At 38.8% G+C, this 25,347-nt stretch overlaps 2 protein-coding genes across 4 annotated transcripts; one reads left to right on the forward strand and one right to left on the reverse strand.

The window, feature by feature from the left end:
* On the reverse strand, positions 1 to 12,662 carry LOC121908305 (oxygen-regulated protein 1). The gene is made up of 4 exons (XM_042428215.1): positions 10,610 to 12,662; positions 8,076 to 8,235; positions 3,368 to 7,152; positions 1 to 3,331 (listed from the first exon to the last, which is right to left on the reverse strand). The coding sequence occupies exons 1-4, from the start codon at positions 11,267 to 11,269 to the stop codon at positions 623 to 625; spliced, it is 7,314 nt and encodes a 2,437-aa protein (XP_042284149.1). The 5' UTR covers positions 11,270 to 12,662; the 3' UTR covers positions 1 to 622.
* tcea1 (transcription elongation factor A (SII), 1) lies at positions 755 to 25,267 on the forward strand. 3 transcript variants are annotated; one of them, XM_042428284.1, is made up of 11 exons: positions 755 to 842; positions 9,140 to 9,266; positions 19,114 to 19,176; positions 19,263 to 19,368; positions 21,059 to 21,161; positions 21,324 to 21,472; positions 21,609 to 21,665; positions 22,152 to 22,306; positions 22,556 to 22,702; positions 22,886 to 22,957; positions 24,842 to 25,267. In XM_042428284.1, exons 3-11 carry the CDS (start codon positions 19,156 to 19,158, stop codon positions 24,848 to 24,850), a joined length of 819 nt encoding a protein of 272 aa, XP_042284218.1. In that variant the 5' UTR covers positions 755 to 842; positions 9,140 to 9,266; positions 19,114 to 19,155; the 3' UTR covers positions 24,851 to 25,267. The 3 variants fall into 3 exon arrangements, with proteins under 3 accessions (XP_042284218.1, XP_042284217.1, XP_042284216.1); XM_042428283.1 differs by lacking the exons at positions 755 to 842; positions 9,140 to 9,266 and adding an exon at positions 17,700 to 17,942 and having other exon boundaries at positions 21,327 to 21,472; XM_042428282.1 differs by lacking the exons at positions 755 to 842; positions 9,140 to 9,266 and adding an exon at positions 17,702 to 17,942.
* Positions 25,268 to 25,347: the final 80 nt, after the last annotated feature.

Below are 25,347 nucleotides of genomic sequence, written 5' to 3' on the forward strand. Positions count from 1 at the left end.
TTTAATTAATTTATTGATATTATTTCACAGGCTAATCAGGTCTCAATTCATAATAAGTTCTTAATTGACATTCCCTCTTTCAAACTCTGAAAAGTGAATACTATATATCAACAGCTGCTTTAAGAAGTAGCATTCACTGTACGTGCATTGCACATTCTGGTAGAACCCAAACAAGCAACAAACTCTGCTTTCTTTGGCAGATACAGTCATTTCTCTGATGTATTGCATTATATTCAATAAGAAATTGATACCTTGTGGTATTTGTAATGATACATGATACAATGATATACAATCAGGAGCATTGAATCAGTAAAAAAAGGTGTTCTTATTAGCAAATATCCTTATATTCAATTTGTTATTTTATAATTACATCAGAACAGACAGCTTTGAATTTAATGTCTGTAAACTTACATTTTTTACTGTATTCAAGCAAGAATAAGAGGCACAACTCTCTTCAGTCACCACACGTTTGGAAAACTGGTGGGGCTGCAAATATGTTCTTGTTCATGATTATTTGACTAATCACAAAACATTTCTATCTGTATTACAGTTAAATAATTGTAGCCATGACACCCAGGCCCAGCATATGTGAATATTTCTGTGATATATAATGAACCTGCTTTCATAAAATTGGACAGTATTGGCCACATCTCACATGCAGTGTATCCAGGGAGTCTTGTGATTGCAGTACAGCTCCTCCTCCACTAGATGTCCTTCTTGCCTGTGTAACAACCGAGGACTCCCCCTCAGGATGCACTTTTCTGTCTGGTAGTTTAAACTCAACTGATGCAAATGAAGAGAGGCTACCATTTTTATTTGCCCAAGTTTTGGATGTGTCAATAGTAGGTGATACCCTGAAACCTCTCCCTTTAATACTGCTTGAATCTCTTTTCCCACTTTTAAGACTGACGTCGTCCAGAAAGGGGTCTGAATCGCTTCCATGTGGCATGTTGTAGTAGGTGCACTTTGGAGTTGGAGGTTTAGCCATTTCCTCAAGCTCTGATGAAGATATGGCTGCGAGGGGGTTGTTCTGGATTTTATAATGAGGCGGGACATCCTCGCTAGTGTTCTCTTGGCCTGTGTCAATGGACGTACTATCCAAATTACCGTACATTCCTAGTGAGATTGGAGGAGATTTTCTAATGAGGTGGTTCTCTTTGAGCAGCCATCTACCTTTGTCAATCAAGACCCCATCGTTTGAGTCTTTGTCTGAGCCAAAAGAAATGCACTGTGCGGCCTCTGTAGCAGCTTCGGCATCAGCCTTTAATGAGCTTGCAGCGCTAGCGCTGAAATAAGACAGATCTTCCCTTGAGGCTTTAGTGCCCGAATCACGGGAAGAGAAACTCCCTCCACTTTTCAATCGGGAACTTTGCAAGACTTCTGACTTACTTGCCACGGACAGTTTGGAGTTGGAGGACTTAGCCCGCTCCACGTTTGCTTTCTCAGTCCTGTGTACTGAATGTCTGTAGACTGGAGGAGGTCTCTCTGAAGTCTCCTCACCACTCTCTGAAATAATATCTACAGACTCCTGAGTTTTATATCCACCGCTCTCCGACGTTTCTGGTCTGTAGTCAGATAAATCTGAGGTGCTCGGGCTCGGTAGACGTTTTAAGCCGTACGAGCTATCATTGTTGCTTTTGGGAATTAGGCCTACAACTTGGTTTGTTTGCGCAACTCGAGCATTATCCGGCTCTATCCTGATGTGACCTCGATCATCATAAATGAATATGAGTGAAGAAGACTGGAGGGCAGAATTAACAAAGTCAAGTAATTCCTGTGATATCTCCACTGGGTGGGGTAGGCCGCCGCTTCTTTCGTCGTGACGCTCCCCTCCCTCATCTGTTTCAACTTCATTAACTGTGTCAGTTCCGTTACCTTTTTCATCCTCACACTGACCCTCAGTGGAATATTTGGTTGGTGATTCGGTGCTATGTCCTTCCTTAATATCTGTATTTGCTTCCTCGTAGTTTGCTTGATCTTCCTCACAACTACTCCTGTGCTGCCTCAAATATGAGGCCTCATCTAGTAGGCTTTTACAAACCGGATCATCACCGATGCCGTCTACATCATCCCTAATATTTTGTTCTTCCTCCTCTTCATTTGATTCTCTGTCACATCCCTCATTTAACTCATTACTTTCACTTTCTTCATCATCTTCCCTCTCCTCTTCACCTAACATCTGACCTAATTCCATATCTTCTTCAAATTCAATTTCCTCTACGATTTCTTTCTCTTCTATTGATTCTTCTTCCAGACTCGTTTTCTCCAGCTCTTCCTTGCTCCAATCACTCTCTTCCCGCATTTCTTCCTCTTCTATATCCTTGTCAAATTCTGCTTTTTCCTCTTCCTCATCTCTGATCATGATTTCTTCTATAGTTTCAAGCACAACAACCTCACCTTCCTCCTCCTCCTCCTCCTCTTCCTGTTCTTTCTCCTCCTCCTCCTCATTTTCTTCACTAACCACCACTTCCTCATCTTTTCCCTCAATAGTCTCCTCTTTATCTTCCTCATCCTTCTCCTCTACTTCTTCTGCATCCTCCTCCTCCACATCCTCAGTAATATTTTCTACCTCACGCCTCTCGTCAGTAACCTCCTCAGCCTCTTCCTCTACATCCTCTTCCTCTTCTTCCACTTCTTCAATATTTTCTTCTTCATCATCTCTTTCCTCAATAACCTCCTCAGCCTCTTCCTCTAGATCCTCCCCCTCTTCCTCCTCCTCCACTTCTTCAATATTTTCTACTTCATCCCTCTCCTCATTAACATCCTCAGCTTCTTCCTCTACATCTTCCCCCTCTTCCTCCTCCTCCACTTCTTCAATATTTTCTACTTCATCCCTCTCCTCATTAACATCCTCAGCTTCTTCTTCTACATCTTCCCCCTCTTCCTCGTCCTCCACTTCTTCAATATCTTCTACTTCATCATCCCTCTCCTCATTAACATCCTCAGCTTCTTCTTCTTTACCCTCCTCCTCTTCCTCTTCCTCCTCCTCCACCCCGTCAATAATATTTTCTACTTCTTCATCTTTCTCCTCAATAACCTCCTCAGCCTCTTCCTCTACATCCTCCCCCTCTCTCTCCTCCTCCACTTCTTCAATATTTTCTACTTCATCATCCCACTCCACAATAACCTCAGCTTCATCTTCTTTACCCTCCCCCTCTTCCTCTTCCTCCTCCTCTGCTCCTTCAATATTTTCTACTTCTTCACCCCTCTCATCAGTAACCTCCTCAGCTTCTTCTTCTTTACCTTCCTCCTCTTCCTCCTCCTCCACCCCTTCAATATTTTCTTCTTCTTCATCCCTCTCCTCAATAACCTCATCAGCCTCTTCCTCTACATCCTCCTCCTCTTCCTCCTCCTCCACTTCTTCAATATTTTCTCCTTCATCATCCCTCTCCTCATTTACATCCTCAACTTCTTCTTCTTCACCCGCCTCCTCTTCCTCCTCCACCCCTTCAATATTTTCTTCTTCTTCATCCCTCTCCTCAATAACCTCCTCAGCTTCTTCCTCTACATCCTCCCCCTCTTCCTCCTCTTCCACCTCTTCAATGTTATTTTCTGCTTCCTTTTCCTCATCTGTCTCCTCAATAACCTCTTCTTCATCTTCATTCTTCTTACTCAGATCCTCCCCTTTCATTTCCTCATCTACCTCATCCACCTCCTCTTCATCCTCATCCTTCCAATTCTCCTCCTCTTCTTTCTCCTCAACACTATCTCTCTCATCAGTCTCTGCAACATTATCATAGTCTCTTGCTTCCTCATCTTCCTCATCCATGAATCCATCCTCTGTCTCTACTTTTTCTAATTTCTCCTGCCCCTCTTCTTCATCAACTGTCATTTCTTCCTCCATCCCTTCCTCTTCTTTCTCAACAGATACCTCTCCACACCCTTCTGCTTCCTGTCCCTCATCATCTTCCCTCAGTGCCTCCTCTTCTACTTCTTCCTCTCTTTCTCTTTCTTCATTTTCAGTCTCTCCACCACCACCATCATCATCTATCTCTTTCATGTCTTTCACTGCCTCCCTATCCTCCTCTACTTCCTCCTCAATTTGGTCTTCTTCTTCCTTTCTTTCCCTCTCATTTTCCTCGTCTCTCTCTGGCTGTGATACATCTGATTCTTTTACATCAAGGTCTGTTTCCTTAACTTGATCGAGTTCTTGCTCTGACTCAGTCATCATCTTTGCCTGTTCATAACACATGTTTTGCATTTCGTTTAAGTCATCTACCTCTCCAGCGTGTGAGGGGTCTTCATCATTGCCCTGTTTTGTCTCAGTTATGTTCTCAGCCATGCAAGTACTTTCAGGATCTGGCAACTGTTTGCATTCTTGAACAAATTGTTCCACATCTTCCTCTGAGTCTGAGTGGTTTTTTTCAGTATCTACAAAAGTGCTCTCCTCTACAGGGTAAAAACTTCTAGCTTGTTGGATTGTTGAAGAAATCTCTGCTCTGAGGTCTTGCGGCATGTTCAGCTCCTCCATAAGCTCGTCTATTCCCATGTGCTGATCCTCAAATACATCACCCCCTTCGGATACAACATCTAGGGCAAACTCTGTTTCTGAAAATTTGGGAGAAAGAGGATCACTTTCTAGCCTTTCCCTTTGAATCTGGAAATCCTTCCAGCGTTCTCTGAAATGAGAAGACGCTTTGCTTTCCAAGTCCGTCAGACTTTCCCTCAGCTCTTCCTGGTTGTCGATGGTGGAAATTTTCTGCAGGGACTCCAACATCAGCATGGCCTCGGAGCTGCTTCTCGACCCGTTACCATCACTTGGTGCAGGACCTGTTAGGTTATCCCTCAGAGTCATCACTGACAAGAATGACAGGAGGGCTTTGCATGACGAGCCAAACACTGAAGCCACTTGTGATGAGAAATCAGGAAGGCTGTTGGACTTCTCAAGATTTGATGTCTTGCTGTTGTCAGGTATTGATCTGATGCACTGAATGGATGAACAAATTTGCCGCAGGACAGGCTTTATCCTTGCTTTTGGACTTAAAATGTTGGATGTAGATGAAGATGATATATTCTCAACTGGGCCAATGGTCTCTACAGATTTGTGTGACCTCAGTCTGTTCTCGTACTGCGCAGGTTCGACTCTGACACTTGGCATTGAAACACATAAACCTCTCACTTTCTGATCATTGTGAAGCAGAGCTGTTGCTGGCCCTTCATGGCTAAAAGGAACTGATAAACAAGAAACAGATTTCTTGATAGCATCACCAGGTGATGGATAATATTCTTCTGGATTAGGCTGGCAGTCACTCTTGTCCTCCGATTCAGAATCACCACCTATCTTAAACACAACCTTTGCCTGAGGTTCTGATTCGTCTGCCTCATCCATATATGGCACTTGGTCTGGGCTGACTTTCTCTAACCAGTTCTCAACATATTGGTGGATTTCAGAGGGTGAAGGATTGAGAGAAGGCATCGAAACACTCTCGCTCAACTCTAAAGATTTTTTAGGTAATAGTATCCTGTTTTCAATCATGGATTTGGGTTTGCTCATCTTCTGTCTGCCCGGTAAAAGTGATTTTTTGGGTTGTAATATGTCTGACATGTTCTTTTTCATTTGAGGCCTTCCAGTTGGAGTATTTACATTATGGCCATTATCCTTAGCAGCTGTTTTATTTAATGTTTGCTTCTTGGGTGGGGTCCTTTTCATATTTTCAGAGCTAACTGACAAAGCTGAGTCCTTCCTGGGTGACTTTTCATCCTTAATTGATTTCTTCAATTCAGGCTTTTCTGCTGCTTTACTCTTTTGACTGCTTTTAGCACTTTCTAATGAACTCAAACTCTTTTTTCCCACACTGGCATTGCTGCTGATCTTGCCAGTGGATGAAAGTTTGCTGTTCTTTGAGGAGCTTACTATAATTTCCTTCCGCTTTTTATCTGAGTTACTTGTTGAAGGTGAACTCTTCTGCTTCCTTGAAGTCTTTATCACCTTTTTCTTCTCACTTGCAATTTGAGAGTTTGTTGCCCTTTGAGTTTCATTCTCAGATACTGAAGACAGATTGTTGGGAATTGCTTGTGTCGGAGATACTGGTTCTGATGACAACGATAGCATCTCCTCTTTCAGTCTTTGTAGTGAGTCAGCCGTGGGTGGCTGCCAGCTAAAATCGATATCACAATCATTGCTGGATGAACGAGGCCCTGAGTCAGTGGACGGCTTGCTATCTGGCGCTGAAGAGGGACCAGGCAAAGGTACGCCATCTGCGCTATATTCCTCATTTGCAAAGTAGTTGTTGTAGCAGCCTTGACTCTCATAAATATGCATCACAGTCTCTCTAACTTCCATTCCGTTATTTTGTATCTGAAGGACTTCAGCTACCCCTGACGACCTGATTGAGGAGTGGGAGCTTTTTTTGCTTGCCCCCGCAGATGCTGTTTTCCGAGGCTTTGGGACCGGCCGGTTGCTGCTGCTGCTGGTGTGTCTCACCATGCAGTATCCCTCAGTTGCTTCTCCATCAGCTGTCCTCTCCATGTAGGAATAATGGCCCAGGGTGCTCTCTTGGACCCCTGACTGTGTCACCATCTTCACACTCTCAATAGATGCATTCTTCTTAACATGTCGAGGACCTGGCGTAGGAGCGCGTTTGAAACTCGTTTTTGCTTTCCTCAAGGCTGTAGAAGTGTAGCCCTCATATACTCGCTCATTGTTAAAGCTGATGCCCTCTCCAGTTACAGCGGGGTGGTTCTCCTCTTTAGCTTCATCTTCACTGACGCCAGAGGAGTCTTTGGCAACGGCATTGTTTGAGTCAGGTGAACTGTTGCCCGACTCAGAAACTGAGGCAAAAACTGCCCTCTTAGTAAGGCTGGAGCGGCTAAGTGTGGTAGTCCAGTGGAGCATCTCCTCCTCCTTGATGGTCAGACGCACTTTCATCTCTACGGTCATGCTGCCATCTTGATTCACACGGAAAGACTTTTCAATGTCGTCATCCTGAGGTACAATGCAAGTATGATGCTCATCTTCTACCCTAGCATTTCCACAGCTCTCCATGGATGTGTGACGCTGGTTGACCTCTGTTTCAAATGATCCGCGATGGTGATGTAGGTGGCTGTTCCTGCTTCCATTTCGAGAGTTGTTTATCTGGTTGACGATATATCGCTCTGATGATAAGGAGAAGTTCCTTGAGCCTCTTCCACTTGAGAAGGATTTGTTGTTCTCTTTGGTTGGAGGTGTAAAATACAGGTATTTGTGAAAGAGAGAAGGAGGGGAGAGAGAGAAAGAGAAAACAAATAAATAAAAGGTGATTGCAAAAGCATCATGTAATATTCATATCTGTGCGGAAGCATTATTTAAAGGAATTATTTGATATTTTCATAAAGATGCTTGCTTCCTTGCAGAGAAATAGATGAGAAGATCCTCTCATCCAACTCGCGGTAAGAAAGCGAATAAGTATATTTCCCAAAATGTCAAACTATTCTTTCAACACGTCAGCTATATTGAATTTGTGTCAAGCCAAAAAAACAAAAAAGTGATAGATATCTCAAAAGTAGGGTAGATACTGTAAAACCAAAATTATCTGCGAAGGATATATGGATTGTTGTTTGGATGTTTTATCGTGGTATATATATATACATATATTTGTGTGGGTATTTATTTCCTGCATTTTGGCAATCAGCATTTGTTGATTAGCATGGGAGGACTTTAACTTTTTTCTTTTTATGGATGAATACATTGAACTTTTAAACATTTGAGCCTTTGAACTAGTGTATAAATATATGAGTGAGCTGACCTTTTAACAACAAAAAATACTGAATTTCACATAAAAACTATGCTTTAGGACACTCTTAAAATAATGTACCATAAGTATCAAACAGGAGTGAAGTGACTGTTTTGTTCTTATCTGTTACATCACACTTAGAAAATTAAGTAAATAAAATAAAAATTGCTGTGATAGTCCCTGTAGGACTGCAAAAGCTTGGAGACAAACATAAACTTCCATCTGTCTGGCAAGTTTACATTCAACAGTTCCTTGAAATTGCAGTTACTGACTATGCTGTTTAAGATATTATGTGGACATTTTGAATATTGGCTTATGGCATACTTCACATAGCAATGTACCGTAGGACTATTTAACACTTACGAGCTTGAGGCTGCAACATAGATGATTCCACAGTATCCATGTACATTGCCTGTGCCATCTGGCCCGTGCTGTGAAAATTGTAGTTGGTTAATCTGAATGGCTCACTGCCCGCTGCCACAATGACTCCATTGCACAAGATAAGTGCAGCGAGACCATCAATCTGAAAGAAGAGGAGAAACCATTTTCATTATGATAGTAACTTTGAATCATTCACACACGAGTATCCATTGTAAGATAGACCGTAATAAAGTATTACGCTCCTGGATGCTTACATGAAAACAATAAATTCATGTACACTTGATATTATTTCTTAATGCCTCATGGTATTATAAAACAGACCAGAGATAAGAGGTTATTAGGCCATTCTAGTGGCATAAGATGCATTTAAAGGTTCTCAACAATCATGATGACCTTAAACAGGAAGCATGTTGTTGTTTAAGGACTTAAGGTGGAGGGATTACAGGGTGATAACTCACTGGGGGGGTAGAGATTTTGATTACAACCTCTTAGGACTTCCTGGAATTCTTGTCACATATAAAGTGAAAGCCCTGATTATTCATCCCAGCAACATTTCTGTGTTTTCTATTTTTTATTTTAGTTGTGCAGTTTTGTGTAGTTGTCTCTCCCAAAAAAATTCTCTAAAACATATTTAAAATTTTTAATACCAATTCTACAAATCATCATGGTCCTAGCACAGCCAGGACTATGGTAGATGCTGTGCATAAATATCATGATCTCTTTTATTTCTTGGATGTTTCTTTTTGGTTGTTGTTTTTTCAAATTTGATATGGAATCAAAATCCATGTCAGTTAAAGCTCAGTCAGACCTACAATGATTTCACAATAAATTTTCATTCATTTAATAATAAGAAATGCTCATTGATAGTATCCAAATCTTGATGCTTTTATCCACTAGACAAAGTGATGTGGTGTGATATGAAAGCTTTGGAACAAGCAGGTAAATGGACCTTGAGTTTACACTGTTTTGTTAACTGCTGTTTCCAAGGTCGAGAATGAACTGCCAAACTCAATTTGTAAGCCAAATTGTTCTTCTTGTTCTTTTAGGACAAGAGGTCCTAAAAGTGCCCAGAAAAGAATGAAGTTTGAACCTCTAAAGCTCCATGACAACTGAGATAAAACCACCTGCTGATGAAGACTGTGTGATACAGTCGGAAATCTTTGGAACAAGCGAGTAAGTGAACCTTGAGTTGAATGGTATTCCTGATCAAGACTAGACCATCAAACTCAAAAAGTTATTGTCTAAGTGAAGATATAGTGCACAGAAACTACGTTCATGTGTTCGTGTCTGTCTGCCCACAGCTCTTTTCAGCCTTACATTAATGGCTATCCTATTTGTGTGATCCTTGCTTAAAATAACCTATGGACTCCTCTGCTAGAAAGTATATTCAAGGACAACAACAGTATTACTACAGATTCACATGACATGGAGTAAATTTACAAGGCACAAAACAATTTCCTAGTTTGAAAAATTTAAAGTAATATTTTGACATTTTGGGAAATATGTGTATTCGTTTTCTTGCAGAGAGTTACTGTAGCTTAGAAGAACGACACTCACATTTGCCCGTTAAATATGAAGTAGGGATGGGCATGATTAATCGATGATCGATAATTGATCGTTAAGAATTTTTTCGATCACGTGGAATTAAATCGATTTAACGTTCGTATCAAAGTTTGTTATGTATGTATGTGTCTTGAAGTTGCAATGAATTTCACTACGTGCTGCAACCAGCCGAGGGCGCAATTTAAATTCAAGAGGGAAAATGAATACTCAGTTGCCGGCGGGCTGCCGTAGAGATTAGACAAAAGTAAACATGAAGGCGAAGTTTGGTGTGGGACCATTTTGAGCTAAAAAACAACAAAGCTCATTGTAAACATTGCAATAACGTGTATATCGTTACTTACAACACAACAACGACCCCAATGATGTACCACTCGAACAACATACACCTGACACTGGTTAATGAATCCTCCTCTTCCTCTCAACCTACCATCACCTCAGGAAATTTCTTCAAATGCCCATCCCTAATATGAAGTACAGCCAGCAGCTGGTTAGCTTAGCTTAGCATAAAGACTTGAAACAGGGAGAAACAGCTAGCCTGGCATTTCTAACAGAATCAACCTACCATCACCTCAAAAGCTCACTAACTAACATGTTACATCACATACAAAAAGCAAAAAATGTGTGGCACTATTTCTTGCCTGGTCGCATTAATGTCCTGGAGCGACCGCTGGTTGCTTCTTTCCGATCTTTATGCTACACTAAGCCAACCAGCTGCTGGCTCCGAGTGGACAGATATGAGAGTGTTATTGATTTCCTCATCTAACGTTCAGCAAAAATAAGTATATTTCCCGAAATGTCAAACCTTCATGCACATATTTGCCCTAAAGACTTTATTTGTGTTGATAGTTTCACATTTCGCAAAGGTCGCTGCTGCTTATATTATTTTCAGAAGTTGCCTTAAACTACCATTGATCCACAATCATTCAACAATTTCAGTTTACAAAAGTACTTACTCTTCTGCCATCTGCAGAGTAGAGTTTCAGTACTGGAAACTGCAAGACCTGTGAGAGGTAATCCAGCAAAGCTTCAAATGTTGGTGCTGTTCTTCTCTGCAACACAATTGTGCGTTTAACAGTGGGATCCCTATTTTTGATGACCACAAGCTTCTTTGGTGTCCTTACTGTCACCCTTTCATTGACCTTTGGTGGCCTGTTGATGACTTCATTCCTTCTCCCAAATTGGAGTCCTTTGCGCTTTCTTCGCCCTGCGCTGATGGGTCTGGTGGTATTCCACGGTACCTGCCGTCGATTCACTTCATCCAGGTTTAGTGGCTTAACCCGTCTCTGATCAGAACACACATATGATCCCCCATCGTGTAAGTCATCTAAACCTTTAACAAGGTGGATCCCACGAGGTGTGGTGATGGTCCTCACTCCAAATGGCAGAGGCACTTTTTTGGACAGAGCGTCTAGTAGAGCATCAAATGTCTTGAAGGTGCGGGCATTGATGACCATGCGATGCCCTCCGAATTTATTGTCACCGCTTTTGTAGAAACATACTCTTTTAGAAGCCGAGGGATCAGAGATGGGCTGTAACAGTCGGGAGGGTAATGTCTGCCCACTGCCTGAGGACAATCCCTGGGCAGGTGGTTCCTGGAGGGGTGTGTTGCTCATATTGGAAGTGGCTAGAGAAGAAGCAGAGAGAGGGAGGGGTGTTATGCTCAAATAATGCAAGTAAGTTATGCTTTAAAAGTGAGACTCCTCTCATAATATCTTCAGTAAACATGTATCTCCTATATGCTCGAAAGGTGGCTGTTGAAAGTCTGTTGTTTGTTCCCTCACAAAGGCTGTGATCAGCTTGAATTGATCCAGTTAAGATAGATTCCAGTGTTGCCAAAATTTCACAACTGAAAAAAAGCATCCAAATTTCTATTGAAATGCCTTGGAAGACGATCTACCTCTCCAACATCTATGTTCAAAACGACTAGTTTTACCAAATTATGGCTGAATACATTGGTACCTCGAAACTCTGAGCCTCTGCTGGAAGTAGCCTGTTGTGAAAACTTGTCACCACCTTTTTCTAGCCACCTTTCAATCCTACAAAGGGCAATTTAATTTAGCATGTACTGCTAAAGTTGCAGCACCAATATTCACCTAAAAATTGAGTTTGCCTTTCCCATGGAACCATGCACAATGTAGCAAAGAATTACATTTGAATTTCACACATAGCTTTTCCCATTTATTCAATACTGTGTCAATTTTCTCTCTGTTTTGATGTGTGAAAGGTTGATGTTATCAATAGTAGAACAAGCAGAATAGTACAACCTATCAGCTTTCCTTAAGGAAGTCAAATTATTCAATTTGAGCTTCCGCCATGCCTTTTCTACCAAGGGATTTGTGGGTTTGTAAGGACAGACACAGTTTTCCCTTAGTTCCAGTTTTCAATAGTGCAAGGCTCTATTCAAAACAAATAGAAACATTTAGTGACGAGATATTTTGTAGTTTCACATAAGAGTTATATAGGCTAAAATGGTCCTTAATATATCTCCAGCCTTATTGCTCCATATACTCCATCATGTCCTTTACGTTCTCTTGATGCCGGTTACTTAACTGTTCCTCAATTTAATAAGAACTCTTTCGGAGGTCGAGACTTTGCCCACCAAGCTCCACTTCTGTGGAATAATCTATCACTGCGCATTCGGGAGGCAAGCTCTGTTACTGTCAAATCCAAGCTGAAAACACATATTTTTTCTGTTTACTATGATGTCTGCTAATTTCATCGGCTGGGAACTCAAATCACTGACTGTTTTCCTCTTTGACAAGTAGCTACCACAACCCTGTTACAGTTATATGATCCCTGTTTTTAAAATTACTAACCTCAACCTTGTTGTCATATTAATGTTATTACCAGTATGTGTGTGAGTGTGTGTGTGAGTGTGTGTATGTGTGTGTACTTTTATATGTACTATCACGTTTTTTTTTTCTGTTGTTGCTTTTATTGACCTGTTAAGTGTACAGAGACTATCTGGCTGATGTGCACTTTAAATAAACTGAAGTTGAAGTTGAAGCAGTAAAGACTGCACTGAAAATGAAATTTGATTCTTGGTCTTGAAGAATGTTTGAAAGTGTAAAAATATGCATTTCTTATAGATTTTCTCCTAAAATTGACCAACATCTACAGGAAAAGCAGTCTTACTTTTAAAGATACCAACAAGTACCCCTTGTTAGAATAACAAATTCATTTAAACACACAGTAGCTCATTCACCAGTAACAAATGGTTCTGTAATGTATGGTGATGTGGCACTGAATCAAACAGTGTGGCCCTGATAAAACCTGCCTACATAGACTACTTAACACTTTTATATAAGTCTTATAAGCTAATATATACATCTAAAATATAATATATATGACTACCTCATTGTATGAATGTGTAACATATATTTTATTTATTTTATTCTTTTTATTCATTCCCTAGTGTTGTTACTGCTGCTTTATGTGGGTTGCCACACAAAATTTTGTTGTATTACATACAATGACTAAAAAGACTCTCATGGACATAATCCGATCCAGAATCAAACTGCGATTTTCTTTTCTTTTCTTTTCTTTTCTTTTCTTTTCTTTTCTTTTCTTTTCCTTTCCTTTCCTTTCTTTTCTTTTCTTTTCTTTTCTTTTCTTTTCTTTTCTTTTCTTTTCTTTTCTTTTCTTTTCTTTTCTTTTTTTGTGCCATCTCCTAATTCTCTTGTAGTGATTCGGTTTTGGAACCATATTGAATAATTTTCAGTTGCCATGAAGGATCCATTTTAACAGTAGTGAGTGTTTTATAAGATATTTCAACTATCATCTCAAGATTTAAGACTGGACATTCAAAACAACAGTTAGCAGTGATCAGCATTCATTTACAAGGTATTTTACTGTGGAGATAGTGGACTACAATCATGCGCGAGACGTGGCGACATTAAATTACTTAAGACATTAAGAAAAGTTGTACTGTGTGATCACTGTACAAGTAATGTACACTATATTTCAAATGAAACAATACAATGTACAAAATTAAATTAAAATCACCTAAAATGTTATGGTTGTATAGTTTTTTACTGTAATATCGGTCTTTTTATATAGGTATATTATCATAGATAACATGGATGTAGTTAATACTATATGTTCATGTTATCATTAAATACAGCCCAGTAGGACAGATTAATACCATATACATTACATTACAAGAAAACACATTGTGTTAGAGCTTAGACTCTCTGTTGTATCTTATATATTTAGTTCTGTGATAGACTACACTAAATAGAACATAAATAGTCTGAGGAACAATGTCACAGGAAAGCTTCTACTTCATTATAGTTAAAATATTAACCCACCATTTTTACCTTGAGCAGCACAACAAGTCTAAACAGACCAAGACACACACTTAGGCCACACACACCTGAATTACACAAAATACACCCTACAGGTACTGAAGAAAATAACTGACTGGCAAACAAACATGTCACTAGAAAGGTAATGCACAAGACTTACCTTATATCTCACATCTCCCCTTAATTATAAGAGCTAAAACAACAGAAAGTGTGTATCTGGTATTCCTCCGAGCGCTGGTCAAAGCCTCTCAGCAGCGTTCGAGGGCTATTTTGGGACATGCACCATCATGGCCAATTTGCTTAATCTTTGCTCACACTTAATCAGCATATCAAGATGAGGTAACAAACAAGGAAACCACAGAGGAAATGAACCACAGTGGACTGAAAATGTGCACTTCTACCAGTATGAGATTTTAAAAATTGTTGGCAATATGTTCTCCTGAAGGAGTGGGACTATAATTTTATTTGGTCAACTGATATATTTGCATCTTGGTGCATGTATCCTGTAAGAAATCCCAATAAAAATAAAGAAAACATATGTACCAAAGGTCTTCTCTGCCTCAATAGCTATACATTCCTCACTTATCATTTGCACTAAAACACAAAGCAAGAAACTAACTGAGTGAATGGGATGAATGAGTACAGTAAAAGGCTCAGTAAGCAGCAGAATAACTAAGTAAATAAGGAGGGAGGTGAAAGTTCATGGGAAATGTTTGTGAAGGTACATGAACTCTCCAGGTCAAATGATATTAGTAAATCTATCCCACTCAAAACAGATACCACAGGTGGCGAGACCTATTTCTAATTTGCAAGCAGCCTGCATAATCAGATTTGAGAAGTCTTGGCCTAATAGGGATTAGGTTAAAGATTTTGCGCACTTGCTGACAGCATGAGGCAGAATAAGGTCCTTAAAGTGCACTTTTACCTCACAGCAGGTAATGGAAATCCACCATCGCATTTCAAGACACACAGTGCATCATTATTTATTCTTGCTGAATATAATTAGTAAGAAATAATGTTGTTAATATTGCAGCCTTCACATAGAAATCCTTGTATCCACACTTGGAAGGTAAATACAGTATATCTAAAAGTTTGTAGCATGTAGTAGACTTGAATTTTGGTCTGTTAACAGTGGCTTATCATCTAATTGCATCAAGGGGTGAGAGCTATGTCACTATACTGTAGACAGACAATGTGCCAGTTACCAACTGCCCTTGACTGTATAAAACCTGCTAATACCTCCCACTAGCACGTGCGGTGCATAAGTGCATTCTGCATTGTCTCAAAAGATGGAGACTGGCCAGCAGGGGGATTGAAAGAAAGGGCCATAATGTCAGTGTAGGTCAATATGAGGAAATATTCTTTTAGTGTATTTATTTAAGTGGAATAAGCATAAAATAAAAGGCAAAAAAAACAACAAAAAAACAAAACACATCTTGGCAAAGTATTTGACTTTTTTGTGCTGTATACTGTATATTCTATGTAGTGTAATTAGCAGCAAAGTACTTGTTTTGCTCAGTTAAATTATTCAGACTACTAATAATTGCCTAACCTTCAATCCCTAGGTGGTATGTCACATGCTGATCTGTTTGGATTAGTAAAATCCAAATTAGTGAGTCAATCAGTGCCACATACATGCAAGATCAACAGTGTGCCATCATTGTGGCCTAGATCCTGTTACTGAAAGGTCACAGGTTTGATCTGCACATCAGCCATGCCCTCATCAAAAGCCATGAGTCTTATTCTCTTTAATTGACTGGTAATTATGCTGAATAATGCATTAATGTCTATGAACTGTCACTTGGAGCTTAAGTAAAATTATACACCATTATACTGGAAAATTACAAATTCTATAATGTCAACAGTACCAAAGAAGTACCAGCATTGTACCATCAGTGTCTCCAACAGCTATTTCAATGTGTTTCCCAACATTTTTGACTTGTGACCCCTAACTTGAGACAAATTTTTACCAATCCTAAACATGATTATCATATCAATTATTTCTTTGGTCTATGATAAGAAAATAGTGAAAAATGTCCCATAACAATTTCCGAGGGCCCAAGTTGATGTCTACATGTTGCTAAGTGCCTTTTGCCTAAATATGTGTGTGTGTGTGTGTGTGTGTGTGTGTGTGTGTGTGTGTGTGTGTGTGTGTGTGTGTGTGTGTGTGTGTGTGTGTGTGTGAGGCTTGAACCATTGAACTTTTGGCACATAATAAATGATTAATCAACCAATTTAAATTGTTGCCAATCAATTTTCTGTCGACGAAACAATTAATGCACTCAGCTCTATCTGATTAACTATTAACGTTAAAGCAGTGAAAGACCCAAAACTTAGTCTATGTAGTTTTTGAAGCAGATTATGGTTGGTTGATTTTCAGAACTGAGTCCATGGTCAACCCAAGTAGAGACACAAGTGGCTCTTTGGCGCCATCTAACGATAAATTGCAAAAATGCCAAAAAGCGGGCTTTGTTTTTGGTATGATGGCAAATGTTTATGCAGAACTTGACAAATGGAGCCAAATCTAGTTGTTTGTAAAACTCAACCATTTGTCTAATTTAAGCACTGAGTGATGAACACTTAAAAGATAGGTTCACAATTTTTCAAGTCTGTCTTAAAACAACAGTCCATATGAACACTGAAAGAGGTTTTCCTCACTGTAATCATTCCTCCTGTTCATACTCCTTCAAATGTGCTTTATGTAAGTGATGGGGGCCAAAATCCACAGTGTGTCCACACAAAAATGCTTTTAAAGGTTTATCTGAAGCTTATATGAGGCTTCAGCAGTCTGAGGCAGTCATATCAAGTGGATATCTGCCACATTTACAGTCTTTTTATCATCAAATTTTAAGACAGACTCAATCTGCATGATTCAGATGTATATGTGTCACTATGGGTCTTGCAGGTCAAGCAGATGCTGAATGACTGTGGTTTGTATTACCTCTGGCTCACACAAAAGTGTAACAACATCAGCTGGTTGAAACTAACAGTTGAACGGAGGCTGAAAGATCAGGCCACGCAGAGGCAACAAAGTGAGCTCAAAAGTATGACAGCATATTTATAGATTCGGGATTTTTAATGAGGGAGAAGCGGTATATGTCATTTCAAGGGAGTTTTTGTGGGGGGAAAAATGATCAGACAAAATATTACTCAGAGTATTTTATATACATCTTAAAACATGTCTGGAGGGGGATCTTTAAGCAGCATTTTTAGTACTTTAGCCATAATGTGTGCTGATGTTTTGCTATTATTGTATGTTTTGTTTGTTCTCTGTACAATGTAATCATAGTCTTTAATCAAAATAGATGAAATGAAAAATTGTGAACCCATCCTTTAAACTTAAAAAATACTTGAATAATCATTTTAGTAATTTTTAAAGCAAAAATGTAAAAAAATAAGCTGGTTTCAGCCTGTCAAATGTGATGATTTATTTCTTTTCTTTGTCGAACATGGTAACAAACTGAATATCTTTGGGGCTGTTTGTCAGACAAAACTAGACATTTGAAGATGTAACCTTGGACTGTGGGGAACATTTTATTGACAAAACCGATTAATCAAGACAATAATCGGTAACTTAACTGTCAGACAATTCAACATGTGACGAAGGGGTAGACTCATAGACTGTAGACTGTAGACGGTAGACTTTGCTTTATTTTAAGGGGTCACAAAATCGTTGGGAACCGCTGTCTTAGAGGACTCTTGTTTTCCGTCTCGATTCACTCTCCTTAAACCCATCGTGCATCGACTAGTCACGTCTGCTACAGAGCGGAGGGTCAGTGTGTGCGGTCCCCGGTCCGCCAAGTAGACGCCGCCGCTTTCACTTCACTGGCGTGATCTTTTGTCGTGTATTTTCGTTACCGTTTCCTCCTGATTTTTTATTTTTTTTAAAGATTCAACCGTCATCATGGGCAAAAAGGAAGAAGAGGATATCATTAGAATCGCGAAGAAAATGGATAAGATGGCGCAGAAGAAGAACGGGGTGAGAAGAATGAACGCTTACCTGCCCGCTGCTGTGCTAACGTTGGCGCTAACTGGTTGTGATGGAGTTAATGTTAGTTAGCTGCCGACTAGCCAGTTTGGTCACTGTCAACAAAAACTCCACTAGTACACCAGAATATTATGCCAGCCGCTGACTACACCGTTACTCTCAACATTAAACTCCGCGGCTAACATACCTGTTGTTATGACTAGCAGCAAACTGTTAGCATGCAAGTCTGTTTATGTTAACGGCAGGCTAGTAGTTAGCCACATAGCAGTCCACTAGCCCTTGCTGGCTTGGTGCCTTGCAACGCAACAACATGTTAGATGTGGTCGTTTAAAGATAGCTGAGTTTAATTAGATTATGGATTAAGTTATGAAATGAATGCATGCTGTTGGATCAGTTGGAGGTTGGGATTTTGCAAGCGGCTAAGTAGCTGCTAACTGTTATGGACGCTAAGCGTTAGCTACTGTAACTGTAATGCTGGTTAAACACACGGTATAGCGTGAATATGTTTGCAACTAATAATGTTTGTCATTATCGGTATGTCTGCCGATTATTTTATTATTATTTGTTATTTTGTCTTTAAAATGTCAGAAAATAGCCACATTTTCATAGAGCCCACTGTGGTGCATTCTAAGTGCCTTGATATGTCAGACCAAGAACCTCTCAACCTAAAATGATTCAGTTTGATATTATTGATGACAAGGAAAAGCAACGAATCATCACATCACATCAACAATTCAATATTTCTTGGGGTTTTTTTTTTTTGGTTTTTTTTTGCTTTAAAATTCATTTAAATGATCAATTGATTATCAAAATAGTTGCCAATTCATTTTGTGTTGATCGACTATACTCAATTAATCAACTATTTGTTTCAACTCTTAACATTAATGTTACTTACACCCAAAATAAATGGCTTTTGTCTGTTTATAAATAATAATTAGTTAACAATTCAGTAATGAATTAATTTTGTCTAACCTACTTACATCTGAAATATCACTGTTAATAAATAAAACTTGACTACTGCAGAACGGGCGTCAAGTATATCTTAAGATTTATAAGAAACCAATACTTGTGTTTATCAGTTTACAGCTAACGACAGGTTCAGTATGACATGGGTTTAAATGTATCTATGAATGCTTCTCTCTTCCTCCCCTCTCCTCTGCAGTCTGGGGCTTTGGATCTTCTGAAGGAGCTGCGTACTGTCCCCATGACACTGGAGTTGCTTCAGGTATCTTTGCTCATTCCCACTGAAGGCTTATCGTCGACACAGGCAGCACTCAAACCCTGAAGCACTGACACAATGTCTTTCCACAGTCTACCAGAATTGGGATGTCCGTTAATGCCATCCGCAAGCAGAGCACAGACGAGGAGGTGACATCCCTAGCCAAGTCCTTGATCAAATCATGGAAGAAGCTTTTGGGTAATTACTACTTTTCAAGTCTACGCATACTCGAATGTGTGTGTATTTGTTTTGTGTGTATGTTATTCTTCTGCAGAGATTTTTGTCTCAAACTGTTAGACATGATTGTATCGGCGCCAGTAAACATATCTGTTTGTAACTGATTGTTAACGACTTTATGAAGCCATAGTCAATTTTGATCATTTGCTTATTGTAACACATTGTGCTCTGGTTACACCAGCTGTCAAAAATGTCCTGTCGCACTTTTCTTAAATTACTGACACCTATTCTCAAACCACAGGGGTGTTAGTAAGTGATCTGTTCAGCAGCACAAACAAATGAACAGCAGCCAACAGTTTTAACAAATGCATCCACGCTGATGGCAAGCGTTGGCTAGAGAAGATTTAAGTTATTATTTTATTTTTTTAAAGTTGTTATTGTGTAATATAGGCAGCATATCTTGATATTGTTCTCAATAGTAGTGTAACTTCTGACAGTATTTGATTTTTGCTGCTGAAATAACACAGATTGAAAGTATTCTGTTATGTTATTCTGGGGGTTTTATTCAAAGATCATGAAATAATTTCATGATTAATGACTGAACAGACAAATTATTTATGAAGACGATGTTTTTAAAAAGCAGAAGTATCACAAAATTACTACCTCATATGACAGTATATTTCCCAGCCATTACAGTCGCTTTGATTCTTCTTCACTGTCATTGTGCTGCTGTGTGACTCGTAATCATTGCTGCAGTTGAAAACAGGCTGTACATATTGTACCTAAAACTTTCTGACACAACACTTCTACTCTGAGGGTGTCCTATCAGCCATGCAATTAAGAGACCAAATAATCACAGTGTCCCTACTTTTATTCCCTCCATTATTGCATGTCTTTCCCTTCTCTCCCCCCCATGCTTTCTGTCTTTCTCTACCATCTGCTATCAAAATTGTACACTGATACTCGTCTCTCCACAGATATAATAAAGAAACACTACATAATACTATAAAACTGTGGTTCCCACCCTTTTTCCGTAAGGGACCACTACTCTAGAGTAAACTGACGACAGCTGATGAACTGACACGTCTTATGGATATTTCATATTATAACAAAAGTGTAACAATAAAAGTAAAGAATAGCTGATAAACTGTACAATTAACCCAAATAGTGAACACAATAACTGCAGGATGTTTGTGTAAAATTAGCAATTTGGATGAATATTGAGCAGATTATTTCCTGTGAATATTTCAGTGCATCAGAAGAAGAGTTGTCCTTTTATTTTTAGTATTATTATATAATTCTGTCTGTATTACATGTACTTTTTAAATTTTTAATTATCATACATACTTAATAGGCTTCTTTTTGATATATTCAGTGTTTTTTTTTTCTCCCTGATGCTTGGCCAATGTTCTGTTAGCTGTTTGGTTGTTTTAACTACATACTTTTCTAATGCAGGACAAGACTGTTTACAGAGGGTGAAGTTCTGTTAATATAGCTTGTGTTCATGTCTATTTAGGTTTATGTCTTAAATAACGATCAAAACTTTAAAAATAACAATTACATTTAGTTGTTTGTTTCACAGAAATGATTGCAATGCTGAGACATACTGTATATATATATATACATATATTTTTAAATTACAACCCTTAAAATCAAGAAGGCTTCACTCTTATGTAATTTTTCTTACTTGCTTGATTTGATTTTATTCTAGACGAGCCCGGAGGTGGAGAGAAGCCTGCAGATGAGAAGAGGAAAGAGCAAACGACGCCTGTTGTTTCTCCCTCACAGGGAAGCCCAGAGGCAAAAGAAGAAAGGTAACAATACAAGATCATTTTTGATACTTTATTACTGATGGTCAACACAAATCTTCTGCCATTTGTGTGCAGATATTGAAAGTTTTTCTATCCTTTTTATATGTTGCTCTCAAATGTTGTTTGCTTCAATAACACATTCTATTTCTCTTATTGCTCATATAGCAGCTCCAGCAGTAACTCCAGCAGCAAGAGCGAGCCCCCTGATGTTACACCCAACACGTTAATCAACACCTTTCCTCGTGCCCCCAGCACCTCTGACTCTATAAGGCTCAAATGCCGAGAGATGCTGGCAAATGCTCTGCAGGCTGGAGGTAATCTATTGTTATGATATCGAGCAACAAGACAGGATATTTGTTTTGTTTGTGGTTGGTTACTGTTTTCTTTATTTACAGTGTTTTTTTAACATTTTTCGTTTACCCCCTGACATCTCTTTTTTTTTTTCTTCAGATGATTATATTGCGATTGGTGCTGATTGTGATGAACTTGGAGCACAAATCGAGGAATATATCCTTTTTAGTGAATGGCAAATGTGTTTGAAGCAGATCTTTGTCACTTTTCTTGATTCTGGATGTTGTTACTGTGTTTCTAATATGCACATTAGAGCTGCTACTAAGCAACTAGGTTATTTTCATTGTTGATTTATCTGTTGTATATTTTTCCAATTAATCTATTAATTGAAGAGTGAAAGTTTAGAAAATAGATACAGAATAATAATTATTATATTATTTATTGACTATTATTAATTGTTATTATATATTTGTATTAATAATAAATACATTTCCAGAGCTCAAGGTAATTTTCTTTACAAATTACTGAACAGATTTATCAATTATCAGAATTGTTGTGAATTTATCTTCTGGCAATGAACTGATCAATGAAGCAACCAATTATTTCTCCACTGTTGCACTTAAAAGGCCTTTTAATATAAGTAAAGTTTTAGGCTTTACTTTTTCTACAATGCAAAACTTGAATTCCTTAACCTGCCATCACTTATCTTCCAAGAGTTTAAGAACACAGACATGAAATACAAGAACCGTGTGCGGAGCCGGATTTCAAATCTGAAGGATATGAAAAACCCTAATTTAAGGAGGACCGTGCTATGCGGGAGTGTAACCCCTGAGCGTATGGCTAAGATGACTGCAGAGGTGTGTTGGCTGTAGATGACTTATAAGGGAAATGGTACACAGTCAGCAGTGTAAATATTCCAGCACTGTCTCTGCAGTTGCACCATTTCTCTTACATTTGTTATAGCAAAATGTGTCTTTTTACTTCTACTCGGATATAATTTAATTGAATAAAGTATGTCTTTAATTACAACATAAACAGATTAAAATTGGTTTGCTTAAATTATTATTATCATCATTATTATTACTGACATTCTTCTGTTTCTGTAGGAAATGGCCAGTGATGAGCTGAAGGAAATGAGGAAGAATTTGACCAAAGAGGCTGTCAGGGACCACCAGATGGCCACCACTGGGGGCACTCAGACAGATCTATTCACCTGTGGCAAGTGCAAGGGGAAATGCTGCACCTACACACAGGTACAGATCACCTTTTATGCTTCTTTTTAACTGTGGCAGTAGCAGAAGCTTTTACTGACGTTGTGGTGTATGGTTAAAATAGGTTTGGCAAGAAATTACATGTTTTGTAAAGTCATATTTAACCCTTGCTTGTTTGGTATGATATAGTAATACATTCATTGTCCATTTTTATCCTTTCCTCAGGTTCAAACTCGCAGTGCTGATGAGCCAATGACCACATTTGTCTTCTGCAATCAGTGCGGAAATAGATGGAAGGTATGTGGCTTAATGTGGGCTATGTTGACTCCCTCTGACTCCCTCTATCCATGCCAAGACTTTAACTTCTGTTTAATTGGTTGGGTTGTATATTTCTCCACATTATAAGCATCAGTACCTTTTGAAGATGCCCTTGTCCACTCTGCACAGGCTGTTTAGTCCCACCCATGTTCAGTTCATCAATGAGTGCCTTTTACATGCACATTAGAGTCCTGGTTTTGGGTCTTATCCCGTTTGTGATTATATTTGGGATGTGTAGTTTACATGATCATAACAGTATTCAGGTTTCTGATGGTCTGCCTACGGGTGTGTCTTGATTCCTGAACATCTCAGGCACTTATTTCTGTACTGACTGAGTTACCTCAACAGTTGAGAATGAACACAGTTTGGTTTCTGGATGTCTAGACTCTGCTTAAGTTATTATTCTTCTGGATTTATCTGCTCTGACAGATCACCAGTAATGGAAAACACAAGCGACAGCATATTTCATGATCTGCATTACTTAAGTCAAAATTTCCTCCCTTAGTTTGATAAATCAAAATTTTTGTTTTTGCACGATGTATAAATGCGTCACAACAGTCCTGTAAACTGTGACATGATTAGTTACACTACATGCACACCTGCCGCAGTTTACAGGACTGTCAAGACTCCAGGTAGCTAACTCTCTCTGGCTATCTCATAGTGAATTTAACGGGACATCTGTCAGATGGACAGACTGAAAAAAACTCTTGGTTTGTGTTAGTTGACAAGGTATCATCTCTGTTGAGGAGAGTTGAAGTGCTAGAAAATGCTAGCTAGCAGCAGTGTGCAGATATCAGGCTGATGTTTTATAAAGAAACACAAACAACAGCTGATCAATTAGTGAGCGGACCCTTCTACTCTACCTGTGCTGAAGCTGATTATTAAACTGAATGCTCACAATTTACTCAGTTGAAGCATGGTACTTGATAACCTGTATTTAATGCATAATCCTTGCAAGTGGTGCAAGGATTATTCTTCTCAACTGTCTTAAAAAATGTGAATCGACCCCAAGCCTGAAAAAAAAAATCGAGATTCAATTTTTGCCTGCAAACGTGGCAGAGAATGATCTGAAACCGGGATCAGGCGTTTACATCCCACAGTATCCTGGGAAGTATTCAAGCTAGTATATCCAGGATTCTGAAACCAGGATATGGTTTTTACATGCAAAACACATAACCAGGACAACCTGATCATAATCAGGATACTCATGCACATGTAAACGCACTCAGTGTTATTTGGTTTTTGTGTGTCTTTGTAGCCTAGGGGTTAAGATGTGTACCATATATTTGCATCGTCCGTGGTTTAATTTCAGGGGACTGTAGACCTTTGTTTCATGACATACTCCTCTTTCCCCTCATGTTACTTGTTGGTATCTATACTGTCAAGTATCTGAATACAGACAAGAAAGCTCCCCATAAAATCCAAAAAATGTTATTTGGCCTTTAAATAGAAACTAGTGTGTTGTGAATGAATATTTTATCTAGCTTAAAAATGCATGAATGCAGGTGTGGTAATGAATGTCAGTAGAGATTAACTGACTCATTCATCCATTGCATTTGAAGAGGGAGAATAATACTACTGTATATGTTTTGTATATGTGTATATATCATGAATTTAAACAAGTGTATTACCATTAAACATAGTCTTATAATTAATTAAAGAGTGGAAAGATGTCAGAGAAAAGAAATAAAATCTATATTGGATTACACTTTAGGGATTTTGCTGTTTGGAATACATTGTCAGTCTTTGTTGATATTAAGATATTATATATTGGACTATTTGTTCATGACTTTATATTCAGTGTTTAAAGTAAATATTCCAGTATCTGGGTATTAATTTGTGTTTTTTTTGTGTGTTTTCTAGTTCTGCTGAACTTGCAGGCATCATCCTCGGCACTCCAAGTAGCAAAATTCCTGGACCAGATTCTGTCTATCTGCAACAGATTGGAGCTTTTTTCTCTGTGGTACATGGTACACAAAATGCCATACAAAGATGCCACTGCAGTTACCGTTTGAGTAAATATCCTGTTCATAGATCGAGCTCATCGTCCGTTACCTAATGCCCTCCCTCCCAAAATCTTTTACTATTGTTATTAGTTGTTTCCCACTGTCAGATATATGCGATCAATCTTGTCTCATTCTCTTTTATCTGCATTTTTTATATGTAGTTTTAACACTTTGGACAATGTTGTTTTGCTTTCCCTCACAACATTGCATTGTTTTATTTAATTTCCCAATAAAGTGTAATCCATTTGATTAAAAAGAAGTGCTTTTCATTAGCCGTCCGTTATGATGTGCCTCCAGTCTGCTCTGGTTATGTGAATCTTTAACATTATACTAATGCAATTAGGGATCTGAGAGGGCTACCGT

Source organism: Thunnus maccoyii, chromosome 12 (assembly GCF_910596095.1).
Source record: "Thunnus maccoyii chromosome 12, fThuMac1.1, whole genome shotgun sequence".
Taxonomy (NCBI): Eukaryota; Metazoa; Chordata; class Actinopteri; order Scombriformes; family Scombridae; genus Thunnus; species Thunnus maccoyii.